This window comes from Peromyscus leucopus, chromosome 9 (genome assembly GCF_004664715.2).
Source record: "Peromyscus leucopus breed LL Stock chromosome 9, UCI_PerLeu_2.1, whole genome shotgun sequence".
Taxonomy (NCBI): Eukaryota; Metazoa; Chordata; class Mammalia; order Rodentia; family Cricetidae; genus Peromyscus; species Peromyscus leucopus.
Window position 1 is genome coordinate 25,116,521 of NC_051070.1, and position 18,794 is coordinate 25,135,314.

General features: G+C 42.6%; 1 protein-coding gene across 4 annotated transcripts in view; it reads right to left on the reverse strand.

The window, feature by feature from the left end:
- Pibf1 (progesterone immunomodulatory binding factor 1) overlaps positions 1-18,794 on the reverse strand; it is a 188,390-nt gene that overhangs the window by 47,833 nt on the left and 121,763 nt on the right. For all 4 annotated transcript variants that reach the window (XM_028877162.2, XM_028877163.2, XM_037208356.1 and 1 more), the window contains exon 14: positions 16,777-16,879. In XM_028877162.2, coding sequence (XP_028732995.1) covers positions 16,777-16,879 — 103 coding nt within the window. The remainder of the gene's footprint in view (positions 1-16,776; positions 16,880-18,794) is intronic.

The following is an 18,794-nucleotide window of genomic DNA, read 5'->3' on the forward strand; positions in this document are numbered from 1 at the left end:
TATATGTACACCACATGCATGCTTGGTGTCTGCAGAGGTCAGAAGAGGATATCAAGTTCTCGGGAACTGGAGTTACAGATGATTGTGAACCACTATGTGGCTGCTGGGAATTGAACCTGGGTCCTCAGCAAGAGCAATAAGCACTCTCCATTTCTCTAGCCCTAAGAAATTCATTTTTAAAGCGGCTCACTGGATAGCAGTTTCAGGCTTGGGTGTGTGTATGTGGAGAATCTGCACAGAGCTTTGCAAATGGCTCTTAGCACATTGTCTTGGATTTAGGATAACTGATATTTTTCAAGAATGAACCATAGTCAAGATTTATTTTTTTGGCATTGCTATTGTTTTTATTTATTTACTTAAAAACAACTGTCTTGTGTGGTGGTATTCTAATTGTACTGAAATATGATTTTGATTGTATGTTAATAAATAAAGTTGCCCGGGGGTCAGAGCTATTAGAGCCATAGCAAGAGCGTGGTGGTGGTGGTGGTGGTGGTGGTGGTGGTGGTGGTGGCACACACCTTTAATCCCAGCACTTGGTAGAAGAGCTAGGTAGATCTCTGTGTGTTCAGGGATACAGCCAGCATTGGAGACACACGCCTTTAAGACCTGGGGGGCTGTACATATAGACAGTGACGAGGCAGTCACGTGTTTGGGTTTACAACCAATGAGAAGGCAGAACAAAAGACTATGAAAAGACTTACACACAGGAAATAGGTCTCTTTCAGGAAGCTAGGAGCTCGCAGGAGGAAGGGTAAGATTTTAGCTCTGAGCTCTGACCTCTCGGCTTTCTCTTTTACATTGGTTCTGTGTTTCTTATTTAATAAGACAGTTGGTTACATCTACAGTCTTGCTATATAATCCAGGCAGTCTTTGAACACATGGTTTTCCTGTCTTAGCCTCGAGGGCTGGGATTGTAGGCAAGAGCCACCATATCCGCTTGAAGACTTCTTGGTTTAAATATTTCACAAGGTTTGGCACAGACCTGCTACTGCAGTAATGGTGAACGCTTTGTCTCTATAGTACATTAACCACTCACATGGAAGATAAGTACATGTGCTGATCTTTATTAGTTATTTTAAGGCAGGGTGGCCCAGGCTGGCCTCGAACTCAGGATGTAGCTGAGGATAGTCTTGCACTCCTTATTCTCTCACTGCCACCCACAAGTGCTGGGACTACAGGCAGATGACATCATGTCTGGTTTACGGGGTGCTGGGGATCAAAGTCAGGAATTGGTACAGGTGAAGCAAGTGTTCTACCACCCGAGCCACATGTCCACCCCTGTTCATCATTAAAGCAAATGTTACTTCTTAGAAAGTTTACAGTAGAACAGCCTTGAAACACAACAGAAAGGGTAACAATGGTTAATGATTATACAACCTCGTTAAAAGCTGGTTCTGGTGCTGTCACAGTTCCTGTGAATTTTGTTTGTCCTGACACCCTCTTTATTTCACAAATTCTTCTTCAAAACTTGTCATGAGTCACCAATTTAATAAAGCACTCATATCTAGTTACATGACATCCGGAATGCCAGCTCCACGAGGATGAAGTGCCACATGCAATACACTCCGACAGAGAAAACTAGCTCCCGACCTCCTTCCCAGGACAAAAGCAGATGTTCTGTTACTCTTGTTAAGATCGCCAGTTAGAATCTCTCTCTGGAAAGTTGCTTTCCATATGCACTGGGAGAAAGTGGCAGCAAGGATTTTTAAAATCACAAGCGACAGAAATTAGCCATGACTGTCTCCCCAGGAAGTGAGTCCCCACACCCCTGCCCTATCCTCTTTGTCCTCTTCTTCCCTTGTCTCTTTCGCCTCTCCTTACCTCTCTCTTACTTTCTTAGACACTCCTACCCAGACTGTTTTAAAGTTGTGGTTCTCCTGTCTCCACCTTCCTGGTGGTAGCCCTAACCTTTTCCTAATCTGGTCTTCAGATTCCATTTGCCATCTCCCCCCAAACCCTTCTCTCAAGACTTTACATTATTTATGTTTCTTCTTAAAGGCAGGGTCACAGAAGCCCAGGCTGGCCTCAACTCTGCCACATAGGAAAGGGGGAACCCCTGTTGCTTCTACATCCCAAGTGCTAGGATTATAGGCCATGCAGGCTATCAACTTATAAAAGACAGGACCCTGTTGTGTTGTTTTAGGTTAGACTCAAATTCCTGGGCTCAAGCAATTCCCTTCTTCAGTGTCATGATTAGGTAGCACTGCTGGAGTGCCATTTCTTTAAGTTTGGCTATACTTTTTACAGAAAGTTTACATTGACATCAAAACTGAACAGAAAATAGGTCTTTCTACATTGACACCTCACACAGAATTCATGATTTCCTCTTACAATATTTGGACTGAGACAAATGTATTACGATATATATCCACAGTTACTGTAATACACAGATCTTGATCTGCCTTAAACATTTCACCAACTAACATCAGGCTGGGGAGATGGCTCAGTGTGTCTGCCCTGCAAATGTCAATACACACAAAAGCTGGGAGCAGTAACTCCCTGGAATCTACTAGGGTGACCCTAGTGAAGACTCCTACTAATGGGGGATATGGATCCTGAACTGGCCATCTTTTCTAACCAGGCAAGGCTTCCAGTGGTGGAACTGGGACACCAACCCAGCCACAAAACCTTCAACCTACAATTTGTCCTGCCTGCAAGATGTGCTGAGGTAATGGTGGCACAGAACTTGTGGGAGTGGCCAACCAGTGACTGGTCCAGCTTGAGGCCCACACCCTGAGAGGGAGCCCATGCTTGACACTGTCTGGATGGCCAGGGATCAGAGGCTGGACAGCCCAGAGACCTAGGATAGAACCAAACACAACTGTAAAAAAGAAAAAAAAAAATCAATGAACTGATTCCTAATAATATTCTGCTATAGTCATGATCAGTGCCTAGTCCAACTGTAGTCAGAGAGGCTTCACCCAGCAGCTGATGGGAGCAGATGAAGAGATCCACAGTCAAACATTAAGTAGAGCTCGGGGAACCCCATGAAAGAGGGGGAGGATGGATTGTAGGAGCCAGAGGGGTTGAGGACACCATGAGAACATGGCTCACAGAATCAACTAAGCATGGCTCATAGTGGCTCACAGAGAATGAATCAACAGTCAAGGAGCTGGTATGGGTCTGACCTAGGTCCTCTGAATATTTGTTATGGTTGTGTAGCTTGGTGTTCTTGTGGGCGTCCTAACAGTGGGGATGGACTGTGTGTCTGACTCTTTTGTCTGCTCTTAGGACTCTTTTCCTCCTAGTGGGTTGCCTTGTCCAGTCTTTATATGAGGGTTTGTACTTAGTCTTACTGTTAACTTGTTATGCCATGTCCAGTTGATATCCCTGGGAGGCCTGCTCTTTTCTGAAGGGAAACAGAGGAGGAGTAGATCTGGGGGAGAGGAGAGGTCGGGAGAGTACTGGAAGGAGCGGAGGGAGCGGAAACTGTGGTTAGAATGTTCTGTATAAGAAAAAATTAAAATAAAAAGGCTATGGAAATGGACAGAGAATTCTCAATAAAAGACACACAAATAGTTAATGTTTAACATAGATAGTCGTCAGGAAAACACAGACTAAAACTACTTTGAGATTCACACTTAGCGCAGTAGGAATGGGATTCTGTCTCACTCCATGAAGGAAATAAATGACAACAAATGCTGGTGAAGATGTTAGGAAAGAGAAGCGCGTACACAATGTTGGTCAGAGTATAAACTGGCACAGACACAATGGAAATCAGTGTAGAGTTTTCTCAGAAAAGTAAAAAATGGCACTACTATACGATCCAGGTGACCACCCTTGGGCACACACCCACAGAAATCCATATTGTATCACAGAGATACTTGTATTCCATGTCATTGTAGCTCTATTCACAAAAGTTCAAAAACTGAACCAGCCTAGACGCCCATCAACAGATGAATGGAAAATAAAAACACAGTACCAATGGAATTTTAGTCAGATGTAAGGAAGTTTGCAGGAAAATAGATGGACCTGGAAAATACACTAAGTGAGGTAATCCATGCACAGTAAAACAAATGCCACATGTTTTCTTCCATGTGTGGATCACAGCTTCCAATCTCTAGATTCCAGTGTTTAATCTGGAATCTCTATAGAGATTATAAAGCTAGGAAAGGGCTATGTAGATAGCCAGAGAAAAGCCATCCTTGTCCTCGTCCAGCAGCACACCTTGTGTGCTACCACAGTGACTTGTAAGACAAGATCTGCCTGCTGCTACAACAGTGGCAAGACCGTTAGATGAGGGTAAATGACGATGTTCTGACTGGCTATGAGGCCTGCTCCCCAGGAGGGAGGTGATGGTGCTGTGGACCCAGGTAAAGGCCATGGCTGCTGTCTTAGGGAGGGCTACTATTGCTGTGATGAAACACCATGACCAAGAGCAATTAGAGGAGGAAAGGTTTATTTTGCTCACAGTTCCATTTAACAGTTCATCCCCAAAATCAGTGAGGGTAGGAACTCAAGCAGTGAGGGCAAGAACCTGGAGACAGGATTTGATGCCCAGGCCACAGAGAGGAGCTGCTTACTGGCTTGCTCAGTCTGCTTTCTTACTGACTCTAGGACCACCAGCCCAGGGATGGCACCACCCACAATGGGCTGAGGGTCTTCCTCTAGGAATCACTGATTAAGACATGTCCTGCAGGCTGGCCTACAGCCTGATCTTAAGGAGGCATTTTCTTAACCAAGGTTCCCTCCCCTCGGATGACTTTAGCTTGTGTCAGGTTGACATAAAGTAGCCAGCTCAGTTGGAGGGGTCACATGCCTTTGTTCTGCTAAACAGACAGGTCGGCAAGCTTTCTCTTGGATAACTGTCTACCCAGACCTGGCTGGTACTGTTCTAAGACATGTCAGAGAAGCTTCTTCATGAGGTGAACAGAGGTTGTTAATGCAGAGTCATGGCTGCTCAAGGCCCTGAGACTTTTGAGTGACGTTTTTAAAATTGAAAATAGATTTTTCTCTCAGACCTCCCTGCGCCCCCCCTCCCCGTTTCCCTTCAGAAAGGAGCAACTGAGTATGTAAGCAGTGAAGGAGACAGTTGACAGTTCTATCACCTGCTCCGAAGCTCAGGGAACACGAAGGAAGCTGGAGCGGAGAATGGAAGATGGAGGGCATGTGGTAGAGGGCGTGAGTGCTGTGTTCTGGGTAGGACGTGGCTATTGCACTCACGAAATCCCAGCAGCTGCCGCCGCCGCCTCAGTGCAGAGCCTGCACCAGACTGCACCCAACAACATTTAGTCATGGAGAAGGGGCCCAGGAATCCTGTGCCTTCCCAAGGAGCTGTGGGTAATGGATGGCTAATGGGACAGGGAGTGTCTTGATCTTCAGTCATAGTCTCTGGTGAGTCACCCACATCCTAATGGATAGCAGCTCCCCATCCATGCCCATGCAGGCAGCTGTGGTTATGCTTAGTGTGACACACAAGTGCACCTGCCTGTGTGCGTGCACGCAGGCACACAAACACACACTCACACGTGCACACACACATTCACACATACATATGCACGCATGCACACACACACACACACACACACACACACACACACACACACGAATATGAAAGTAGGAAGCCTCTTGTCAAGAAGACTATCAGCAGGGATAGGAGCAGGTAAGGGGAACAAGTGTGATTCAAATGCTTTATAAACATGTACGAAACTGTCAAGTACAGAGAAATTCTATTTGAATAAAACTTTCAGAGATAAAAGTAAAGTGAAAAAATTACGACCCCCCCCCAAAGTTGGTTTGAGAATGTTAATTGGGGACTTACAAGCTCCATAAAGGTGCAAATTGGGCTCTGAGAACTGTAAGTTAATATTTGAGATGAGAAGACACTAGGTTAGATTAATGGCAACTTACAGGCTGTGAAGGAACAGTAGAGGACGACACTACAAAAGAAATGACATACCATCAAATGCAGAGCAAAGACTGAAAATACCCAGTACAGCATTAGCTCTGCTGAGGACAACTGAAAGCAACCATACATGCTACCTGGAGTTCCCAAGAGAAACTGAGGACAAGAAAACAAACAGGTAAATTTACTGAACTTACATAAAAGAAAGCCAACCAAACCCAAGCACAGCACACAAAGAAACCACAGCACAGCCATCACCATCAAATTGGTCCAGGTCAAGGACAGAAGGACAATGTGCAAAGCAGCTAAAGAAATAAAATCCATGACCTAGTGAGGGGCAGCGGTCAGGAGAACATGTCTGTACTGGCTGGTTTTGTGTGTCAACTTGACACAAGCTAGAGTCGTCCGGAGGAAGGAGCCTCAGTTGAGGAAATGTCTCCATGAGACCCAGCTGTAAGACCTTTGCTCATTTAGTGCTCAATGGAAGAGGGTCCAGCCCATGGTAGATGGTACCAACCCTGGTCTGCTGGTCCTGGATTCTACAAGGTGGGCTGAGCAAGCCATGGGAAGCAAACCAGTAAGTAGCTCCCCTCCATGGCCTCTGCATCAGCTTCAGCCTCTAGGATCCTGCCCTGTTTGAGTTCCTGTCCTAACTTCCTTCAGTGATGAACAGTGATGTGGAAGTGTAAGCCAAAAAACCCCCTTTACTTTCCAACTCTCTTTTTGGTCATGGTGTTTTATCACAACAATAGAAACCCTAACTAAGACAAATTGGTACCAGGAATGGGGTATTGCTATGACAGATCTAACCATGTTTTGGGGAGGAATGTGGAAGGACTTTCAAACTTTGGGCTAGAAGAGCCACTCACTGCATGTTAATAACCCTGTGGGATGTTCTGTGGGAACCTGGAAGATAAGAATGTTAAGGGCAGTGCAGAACATGGAGGCCTGGCTTATAAAATTTCAGAGGGAAGTTTAAAGACTCCACCAGAGCCATTTGTTATTTTGAATTAAGTTTCTGTGTTCTAGTTCGCTGGTGCTAGAAGAATTAGTTGTGATTAACCTACCAGAACTACTAAGGCAAAATTTTGCTTTGCTGAGATACCTGATGCTAGTAGGCTCAAGCTAGGAAATTAGCCATGATTAAGGAGAGACTAGCATCATGGAGGTGAAATCTTCCGGGAAGTGCTTCCTGAGAATAGAAAAGCTGTGTTTCAGGGGTGGTCAAGGTTGTACCTCCTGCTGGCAGCCTGACTTGCTAATGTGCAGGAGTCACCCAGGTGGTACTGGTTTTGAAGGCATGAAGAGGTTATGGAGATCAGCTGAGGCTTGGCACTGTAAAAGGCCACTGGTGAAGGTGCAGCCTCAGAGGCAGTTGAAGGCCCAGGACTGCAGGGGTCATGGAAAGAAGTTGAGGCTTGGTACCATGAAGAGAGTCTATAAGAGGGTATTGGTGAAAGTGCATCCCAGTTGCAGCAAGGGACCCCAGCATTTTGGAGATGCCAATACCATGGGAAAACCAAGAACAGTAGCAACACTGGAATGGAGCCGGTCAGAGCCTAGAAGATAAGCTGTGTGTACTGCAGAGGGCAGAGCTGGAGAAGTGACCCAAGCCCTTTGCAGGAACTCAGGAGGTCATGAGTGAATTCCAGATAATTGGCATTGAGTTATTTATACTGTTGGAGTTTGGTTTTGCTTGGTTCAGATTGTGACAGTACCCTGGCTCTTCCTCTTGAAGATGGTATTTAATTTTGATTTTTAAAGGATCCCACAGCTGACGGACAAATTTTTAGAAGAGATTAGATATTTTAAAGGGACTGAAATTTTAATGTGTTTGAAGGTCAGGAGAACATAGTGTTGGCAGATATCCTGAAAATTACATAAGATATATAGACATAGAGAAGTCAGATTCACACTCACCAACTTCTCCCAATTTCCTTCTCCTCCCCGCTTTCCTGGGCGGGAATTGAACTTGGGGCCTTGCACATGTTAGGAACACGCTTTATCACTAAATTGTATTCCCAGTCTCATTCTTATTTCTTTAAATGTTTTAGACACAGTCTTATTAAGTGTTGAGTCTGGCCTTAAACTCTCTCTGTAACCCAAGTAGGCCTTTACCTTACAATTCTCTCCTGAGTAGTTACACTATAGGCCTGAACTGCCAGGCCCAGCTAACTTCAAATTTTACCTCGGCAAAACATCTTCTCCAAACAAAAATGAGTCCAGCAACCCCATTTCCACTAGACTGAAAAGGGGATTCAAACATTTTATTGTTCCTGAAGTATAATCCACAACAGCTGAATGGCAAGGAAAGCCCAAATGTTTAGCACTGAATGAATAAGCAGCCCATGGTAAATGTATAAATGCATGTAATAGTGTTATTGATTGATAAAATAGCACAGGGTACAAGGTATATGCTACAGTGTAGATGGGCCTCGAAAATCATATGTTCAGTAAAAGAATCTAGAAACAAAAGGTCAGCTCCTGCATGAGTCCATTTATCTGACGATGCTGAATAGGTAAATGCCCAGAAGCAAACAGACTGCAAACAGACCGAGGGCTGGCAGAGCTGCAGGCGAGGGGAGGGGAATTGATTGCTTAGCTGGTACAAGTTTTATTATATAGTGATAAAAACGTCTTAGAACTAGATAGAAGTGATTGCATCATACTCTGAATGAATATAAGGTGATTCACCTTACAATGATTAATTTTATGACATGTGAGTTTCACCTAGGAATTAAAAACCAATGATGAATCATAAAACATAAAAATGATAAATTGGACTTTATCAAAACAAAAACAATTTGTACAACAAGTCACAAGAGGGTGCAAGACAACATGCAGCCCTGGAGAATGTATTTGCAATCACTTATCTACTAAAGGTCTGCAGTCCAGAATACACAGAGAACTCCTGCCAATCAACAGCGACAATACCAAGCCCCAAAGATGCAATTAAACAGCAGAGGAAGTGAGCTGTAAACATATTTCTATGGTTGAGAGCCCCTTGTTAACTCATTGTGATTAAGTTGTCACTGTGACTGCATTGAGAGGTAGGATCTGGGTTAGGGATGTAGCTCATGGTTCTATCCTCAGCATAGCAGCAAACACATGAATAACAACACCCCCCCCCCCCCACACACACAAAGGGTGGGACATCAAGAGGTGATGAGACCACAGAGCATTCATGAACATATTGCAGTCCTTACCCCAGGAGTGGCAGAGACAAACAAGAGAGTAAATATGCTCCCTTCTACCCTCTGATGCCTTTAGCCATGTCACCATGTAGTAACAAGATGTGGCTCCATGATTTTACATTTCCTAGCCACCAGAATCATGAGCCAAATACACCTTTATTAGAAATAAATTACCCAATCTGTACTATCCTCAGATAGAAAACAGACTAAGACAGGCATTTCTCTATGGATGTAGAAATGGTCAAGAAGAACTCAAAACATGCCTGTCATTAGTGACACTTCAAACCAAGGTCACTACGATCTACAATTTCATACCCACAAAGGTAGCTAGAATAACAAAAGCAACTAGCAAACATGGCTAATCTTCTTTGTCAACCAGATGACATGTGGAATCAACTAAAATCTAAGAAACTGAGAATGCCACTGAAGGATTTTCTTAATTGGATCATTTGAGATGGGAAGACCTACTCTGAATCTGGGCCACAACTTCTGGTGGCAATTCATATAAAAGGACATGAAGGAAGCGTTTGCTTTTTGCCTGCTAGCTCTCACTCTTGCTGGCAAGTTCACCTATTCTGATGAGGCACTTCTTCCCTGAAAATAGAACCTACTTTGAGATTCCAATGTATACTAAGAGTCAGCAGCTTTCTAGGACTCCACTGGGATTCCATCAGATTGGGAATGGTAAAACATCTAGTCTCATGGACTGAACAACTCCTGAATCCACTGTTAGATTACTCAGACCACAGCCTGTAAACCACACTAGTAAATCCATTTATACATACAGGAGAAACAGAAGACCTTGACATGGCTGGAATAATGTAAGAGGCTCTCAATGTCAATGAATCCTGAAGGTATTATACAAGTGGAAGATTCATAGGTGGCAGGTTGTATAATTCCATTTATATGGAATCTATAGAATAGGGAAATCTATGGGGAAGGACAGACACGAAATGAAGTGCACACCAGAGGTGGGCAGAGGTGAGAATGGGAGGGTGATAGCTCAGGAAGTATAGTTTTCAGTCCAGGGTGATGAGATTGGTCGATAATTAGGTAGTGGTGGACATACAACACTGTAAACAGGCCAAAGGCTACTCACTGAATTTTAAAATCACTGAAATGATGAATTTATGCTATCTGAATTTTACCGGCACAAGCACCACCACCACCACCAGCAGCAGCAGCACCACCACCACCACCAGCAGCAGCACCAGCACCACCACCACCACCACCAGCAGCAGCACCACCAGCAGCAGCAGCACCAGCACCACCACCAGCAGCAGCAGCAGCAGCACCAGCACCACCACCACCACCAGCAGCACCACCAGCATCACCACCAGCAGCAGCACCAGTAACACCACCACCAGCACCAGCAGCAGCACCACCACCGACTACAGACAAAAGTTCCAGGAGTTTAGGAAAGTGGGGACAGGGAATTCAAGGACATCTTTGACCACATATTGAGTTTGAGTATGTCTGGGAATATTTGAATATCTGGGAAGAAATCTGTCTCAAAAGAGAAGTGTGTCTGGGGCTGGAGAGATGGCTCAGAAGTTAAGAGCACTCGCTGCTTTTCCAGAGGACCTAGGTTTAATTCCCAGGCCCCACATGGTAACTCACAACTGTCTGTAACTCCCGTTCCAGAGGATCTGACACCCTCACACAGATACACATGCAGGCAAAACACCAAGGCACATGAAAAAAAAAAGTGTGTATGTGTATAAGGTAGAGAGGTAGCTCAGCAGTTAGAGCCTTTGTTTCTCTTGAAGAGGACCCAGGTTTGATTTCCAGAAGCCACATGGTGGCTCACAACACCTGTAACTCCAATTTCAGAGGATCCAGTTCCATAATGAACTTACACACATACGGACAAAACACCCATACATATAAAACAATTAATTAAAAATTTGCCGGGCGGTGGTAGTGCACGCCTTTAATCCCAGCACTCGGGAGGCGGAGGCAGGCGGATCTCTGTGAGTTCGAGGCCAGCCTGGACTACCAAGTGAGTCCCAGGAAAGGCGCAAAGCTACACAGAGAAACCCTGTCTCGAAAAACCAAAAAAACAAAAAAACAAAAAAAAAAAACAACAAAAAAAAATTAATCCATAAACATAAGGATAAGATCCCAGACTCAATAACAAGGATGATTAACTGTTTGATTAAATATATTGTCTTTTCCTCATGCTAATAGTTCTCTTCATAGGATTTTTAAATTATTTAACAATAATAACAATCTACTGTGCAGTTCATATACATATAAATAAAATATAAGACAACAAAAAACATCAAGACAAGGATGGGATATATAATACTATTTAAACCAATGACAATCATTACAAAATTATAAGCAACAATAAAATAAAATGAAATGATAAAGCATTAACTCAAATGAAATTAGGAAGAAAGGAGCACAAGAAGAAAGAACAAACAGTATAGAGAAAACAGCAAGATGGCAGGTCACAACTATATCAACAAATATATTAAAGTTACAGCTCTACTTACAGTAAGCATACATTTTATTCTTCTGGTGAAAACATACCTTGCTGACACTAATCCAAAGTTAAAGGTGACAGTGCTAACGTTAATGACCTAGTAAATAAGAGCAGACGTACAGTGTCCGGGGCAGAGTACCCCGCAGCTCTAGCTCGTCAGGCCCCTCGTTCTCTTCTCCTCTCATGACCACTGGCATTTTTTAAACCATGCTGTAAGACTGAACCTAGGGATCTGTCCATGCTAGGCCATCTGAGCCACATCCATAGCCCATTTTTCTCCACTTTATTTATGGATTCAATGCAATCTCAGAGTTGTAGTGACCATTTTTTCCCCAGGAATTAACGGAGTTCAGATGTCAGCTCATTTGTAAAGGACTGACTGATCTTCACAAGCACTAGAACAGTTGGTTTATGTGAGAATCTGTGAATTTCATTCTACTACTACTTTACATAAAACTACTTTACATAAAAAATAACCACAAATGGATCACAGGCCTAAAACTATCACCGTGTAGACAAAAGTCCTTGAGACACTTATAGACAGAGATATTTTTAGCTGTAACACCAAAAACTGTCTATAGAGGAATGTGGCAATACATTGTACTTCACTAAGCATCTCTTCAGAAGATACCATCAGGGGACAGAAAGATAACCTGGAGACAGGAAAGTTTTGCAAACCATGTATGTGATAAAGGACCTGTATCTAGACTGCATAAATGATGCTCAAAACTCAATAAGACGACAATCTGATAAGGGAGACAAAAATGTGAACAGACACTTTCTCCAGGAAGACTAACGGAGGACAAAGAATCTCAAATGAATAAATGTTCAATATCAGTAGATATTAGAGAAATGCAAAATAAGAAACTATAGTGATACCAGAACACATATTAAAATGGATAAAAGTAAAAAGGTGACCATATAAATTAACAGAAGGCTCAAGAAAGTGGTTTTTACAGTATAAAAATAAATGTACACATGTACAGTTATATAAATATTTTAATGCTTTATTTTGAAAAAGTTTTGGTTATGAAAGTAAAATAAGAAAGATCTCATTATATCATATGGTGGACTAATGTGTAAGTAAATAAACTGTCTTATTGGGCTTTTTGTGAGATAGTTCCATTATGTTTCTGTGATGGCCAATCATGGTTGTCAACCAGATACACCTGAGGAGAAGAAACCTCAACTGAGGAGCTGCCTCCATGAAAATGGCCTGCAAACAAATCTGTGGTCACTTTCTTGATTGAAAACTGATGTACAGGGGTCCAGCCTGCTGTGGGAGGTAGCATCTGTAGGCAGGCAGGCCTGGGCTGTACCAGAAACGTCGAACACAAGCCTGGGAGCAAGCCAGTGAGCAGCACTCTCTTGTGGTCTCTGCCTCCCAGCTTCTGCTTTGGTTTGCCTCAGTGACAGACTGTACCATGGAAGCCAAGCAAGCACTCTCCTCCCTAAGCTGCTCTCCATCGAGGTGTTTACCTCCCCAGCAGGAAGGAAACTCCAAGAGGAGCCTGGCTCTTGCCATCTAAAGTGCTGCTCTCAAACACACAGAAATGCTCCTGCCTCAGCCTCCCAGGGGCTGGGATTTCCTTCCTCTCTTGATTACTATTTTTTCCTTGAGATGGGTTTCTCCTAGTGTCCTAGGGTGGCCACGGACTCTTAGTGGTCTTCCTGCCTTTGCCTACTGAGTGCCGAGGGTACATGTGAGCCGCCATAGCTCGTTTCCCTTATTTTATTCCTTTAAGTTTGTAGGAGTGTGCTAGAAATGGCTTGTAGCAATAGTAAATTTGCAGAATTTTGTGAGGCAGTTGTTAAACGCAATCAAAATTAAATTTTTTGTTTTTTTGTTTTTTTTGTTTTTCGAGACAGGGTTTCTCTGTGTAGCTTTGCGCCTTTCCTGGGACTCACTTGGTAATCCAGGTTGGCCTCAAACTCACAGAGATCCGCCTGCCTCTGCCTCCCGAGTGCTGGGATTAAAGGTGTGCGCCACCACCGCCCGGCTCAAAATGACAATTTAAACATACACAAAGATCAATTCTCTTCAAGAGAAAGGGACACATAGTCAAATGTTTGCCAGTACTTACTTTACATTGCCTCTGTGTGAGTTCATAGATGTGTACTGAACCTAGATGATGTATGTGGTGGTTCAAAAGAAAATGGCCCCAAAGGGTGTGGCACCCTTAGGAGGTGTGGCCTCATAGAGTAGGTGTCATCTTGTTGGAGGAAGTGTGTCACTGTGGAGGTGGGCTTTGAGGTCTCATATATGCTCAAACCATGCCCAATGAGATCAGACTCCTTTCTATTGCCTGCACCTTGTCTGCCTGCATACCCCCCTGTCACACCATGATGATAATAGATTAAACCTCTGACTGTGTAAGCCACCCCAATTAAATGTTTTTCCTTTATAAGAGTTGTGGTCATGATGTCTCTTGAAATCATGTTAAACTGAAACTTTAACTAAGATGTAAGTTGGTACCAGGGACTGAGGTACTGCTGTGAAGGGCCTGACTATGTTTTTGTCTGGAGTAATGTGGACTTTGGTACTTTGGAATGCTTCAAGTGCTGCTTAATAGGCCATACAGGTAGGAGCATGGGAGACAGTGGTGCTATGAGTGATTTGAACTGGGGGGCTGGCTAAAAGGTTTCAGAGGAAAAGAATTTTAGTGTGTTGCCTAGAAATTGTTCTTGTGATATTTTGGTGAAGAATATGGCTGTTTTTTGGCCTTGTCAGAAGAGCTTGCCTGAAGCTAAAGTGAAGAGTTTGGATTAATTCCATTGGCAGAGGAAATCTTAAAACAGACTAGTTTACACTGTCATGTGGTTACTAGTGTTAACTCTGATGAAGATTTATAACGAAAAGGATCAAGCTGAGCAAATAAAAATACAAAATGTACACATTGAGAAAAGGGGCACCAGGAAGTAGAATAGAGCTAAATCCTGGTTCAAGGAGATAAATGGATTAAGAAAAGGATTAATGGAATAAAGGAAGTGGTGACCTCAGGGCAAGATCCCACCCAGCTAAGTTTCCAACTTATAAAAAGTAATTAAAGAAAAGCTTAGGAAGAAAGGAAGGAAGGAAGGAAGGAAGGAAGGAAGGAAGGAAGGAAGGAAGGAAGGAAGAAAGGAAAGCTTAGAGCCGGGTATGGTGGTACATACCTGTAATCTCAGCACTCTCAAGGCAGAGGCTGGTGGATCTCTGAGTTTGAGGCCAGCCTGGTCTACAGAGCTAGTTCCAGAACAGCCAAGCTTGCAGTGAAGGAAATTATCCAAAACAGAAGCTGGTGAAGATGTAACTGAATGAGGGGGCCATGTTCAGCCCCAGCAAGCAGCAGAACTTAGCAGCTTTGGCCATGTGGTTCTGGCTTTAAAGACAGAAGAAAGGGGCTATGGAATTTGCCCCTAAGACTAAGGAAAGCCACTGAGGCCTAGCAGGTGTCAGGGGTGTTCTTGAATGGAGGCCTAGAGAGGCCATTTTGTGAAGCTGTGAAGTTGAAGCCTGGATTGCCTTGGAGACCCCAAGATGTTGGAGATGCCAGGGCCATGGGATACCTGCTGAGGTGAGCTGCTAACAGGGAATGGAACCAGCCTAAGAGAGACAAGTGTGTTGTGGTCAACAAAACTGAAAGGAGTTGGAGATCTGAGGGCAGTTTTGACATTAGGACATGAAGATACAGAGTTTGGAGTTTGTCCAGCTGGTTTTTGGTGTGGCTTTGGTCCAGTACTTCCTCACTATGCTCCCTTTCCTGTGTTTTGGAATGGTAATGCATATCTTGTGCCATTATATGTTGGAAATATGTGATCTGTTTTTTGATTTTACTTTTACAGGGGATTACAATAAAGAAGAGACTGCATGAATCTCAGAAGAGACTTTGAATTTAGACTTTTAAATACGTTTGAGACTGTTATAGATTATGGGACTTTTGAAGTTGGACTGAATGCATTTTTGCATTATATGACTATAAACCTTTGGGGGCCAGGGAATGGAATGGGGCCATCTGGAAGAAAATGGCCCCCAAAGGGAGTGGCACTATTAGGAGGTGTGCTTTTGTTGGAGGAAGTGTGTCACTGTGGAGGTGGCTCTGAGGTCTTTTTTTTTTTTTTTTTAAAGATTTATTTATTTATTATGTATACATTGTTCTGTCTATACATATCCCCACAGGCCAGAAGAAGGCACCAGATCTCATTACAGATGGTTGTGAGCCACCATGTGGTTGCTGGGAATTGAACTCAGGACCTTTGGAAGAGCAAGCAGTGCTCTTAACCTCTGAGCCATCTCTCCAGCCCGGCTCTGAGGTCTTATATATGCTTAAGGCATGTCAGTGAGACAGACCACTTCCTGTTGCCTGCTTATCAAGATGTAGGACTCAGTTCCAGCACCATGTCTGCCTTCACGCTGTCTCGCCGCACCATGATGATACTGACGACCAATGATGTCGAAGTGTAAGCCAGTTTTCCTTCCCACGTTGCTTTGGTCATGGTGCTTCATTGAAGCAACAGTAACTCTAAGACAGCCCCAGCCCTAACAAGAAACTCTCTGCAACTGATACACCCTGGTAAAAGGAAAAGAGGTTCTCTCTAATGGGGTCTCACTGGGTATACCAACCACAAAGTGCAGGCCCCATGCCAGGAATAATTGGCTAACATAAAACAAACTCAATGATATCTTTTCATGGACCTTTTGTTTCATTTTGATTTGCTTTGGCATTTTTTGTGTTGATTTTGTTTTTTTAAGAGACTGAAAACATAAGGTTGGGTGAGTAGGGAGGTGGAGGGGATCTGGGAAAAATTGGGGGAGGGAAAAACATGACCAAAATACATAGTATGAAATTTTTTTCAGTAAAAAGTAATGAAAAGCCAAAAAGGCTCTCTCTCTTTTTTTTTTTTTTTTAAATCAAACAGAAACATAAAAAAAATCAAGTATTTAAAAATAAATTGTCAGTGAGAAACAAATGTCGGTCAAATTTGCCCAACTTGTTTTACTGGTTGACATTCTCAGAAGTTAAAGCTTTGTGTGTCGAGCTGATTTACACTTCCTCATTCTGGGCATTCAGTCTCCCTTCTGTTCTGTTTTGCCATCCACTCTAAGTTGTCTCCTAAAGTTTCAACATTCAGTGAATCTCAGAAATTTGAAGTAATTTTGCAACCAGCTTAATTTCGGAGTGCTCAGCAATTAACTCGAGGCATTCGCAAAGAATGCAGTCAAGCAAGCACCATGATTCCCCATGTCTTCTGATGCAGCCACTCACCTCTTGTGAAAGCTGTCTCACTTGGTCCTTTTGATGTTCCAGATCTTTTAAAATTGATGAATTTTGTTTTTCTAACTGAAGAACTCTTCTTGCCAAATGGACACTAGGTGAATAAAATAAAAAGCATTCATGCATACAAAAGTAGAATGCTACCTACACTCAACAGATAATTGTGTGCTAGAAAACCCACTCATTTCCTTATATCACACATATATTAACAGAGAAAATGATAATACAAAGTAAGAAAATAAAACAAAACACTAGAAGAGCAATACTTGCGAACTCAGAACTCTGAAAGAAACAACCTAACATTTCCACATGATAACTGTCATATACTGATTACCACGATCATGGCTTCTAATCCTTCCCTACCAAAGTAGGTTCCAACACTTACATTACGTTACTAGCTTGACAGAAAAAGATAGCCATTTATAGCTTTATCATTTTAACCAAAGTTTCCCAGTTACAAAGCAGCGAGGAAATTATGCACACTAAGCTTACATTTTGGCAAGTGTTTATAAAGGCGAATATTATGAATTTTAAAAAACAAAACATAACCAAACAGGTTTATTATTGCAAGTGCAGGTGGAAGAGATGTGTAAAATGTAAAGAATAGGTCAGGCGGTGGTGGCGCACGCCTTTAATCCCAGCACTCGGGAGGCAGAGCCAGGTGGATCTCTGTGAGTTCGAGGCCAGCCTGGGCTACCAAGTGAGTCCCAGGAAAGGCGCAAAGCTACACAGAGAAACCCTGTCTCGAAAAACAAAAACAACAACAACAACAAAAATGTAAAGAATAACAGCAGTACAGGCAAAGAACTTCCAGTGATTTGCATTACCCCAATACATACCCCCCCTCTCTTAGCAGGCTCTTAGCCTGTAGCCAAGGCTAGCCTCAGTTCATGGATCCCCTTATGTTAGCCCAAGTGTTAGGATTATAGGCATATACCATTACGCTCTACAGTCCATCACATTCCATTTTTAAGAAACAATTTTTTAAGGAAAAATGCTTCAACTTTTTAAATAATTCCTTTTTTTTTTTTTTTTTTTTTTTTTTTTTTTTTTTTTTTTAGAAAAAGAAGTACTAGTAATGCTGAGAAACCGTGTTCTCAAGACCTACTCTGCATTTCATGGTCTACATTACTTTAGTTATCAATTTAACCTATGAATATAGAATTCACGGACTCCAAATGGACAGAACTTTTTACAATGATAAGATGGGATTCTTATTTTTTTTTAAAATTCCCACCAAATTACACTACAGAACAGAATGAGCCCCATTGTATGTATATTTCCCAACCAAAGGCAAAAGAATTCACGTCAGAGTATCCATTTATGTGTAATAACTGCTCACCCTAGTAAGAAATGCAAGTTCTGAGAAACGTTTCTACAGCGATCTCAACAGCATATCTACACATCAACATCTTTGCTCTGGCATGCTGTTTGCCAATCAGCGGGAATTAAAGAAGGAAAAGCAGCAGCTTTCACTCTCTGACAACCATTCTTTAAACAACCTATTACATCGGAAATACATAATAATATGCAACTAACACAACAAGTCCCAATTTAAAGTGTAGTGAGAGTTGTGCAAGTATCACTACAACACAACTCGAGACCATTTTTACCGCCTATGAACAGCCAGTCTTTGCCTTTCTCCACTGTTTAATGCCTCTTCACCCCTCCACTCCATTGGAGGGAACCTCAACCACTTTCTTCTTTATAGGCTTTAAAGGAATTTATAGTTTCATTTTATTATTATTATTTTTTACTCTAAAAACCATACTTTATGTATGGCAATGCAATTTACATATTAACATTGTGATGGAATTTTACACAGTTTTGTACAGAAAAGAAATTCAGCTTATTAAAAAAAAAATCACATTTTCTCTGTGAGTCAATACAATAAACATATAGTGTTGGGTTTTCGAGATAAGCTTTCTCTTTATAGCTGTCCTGGAACATAGTTCTGTACAAAACTATGTAGATCAGACTGGCCTTGAACTCAGAAACTTGTCTGCCTC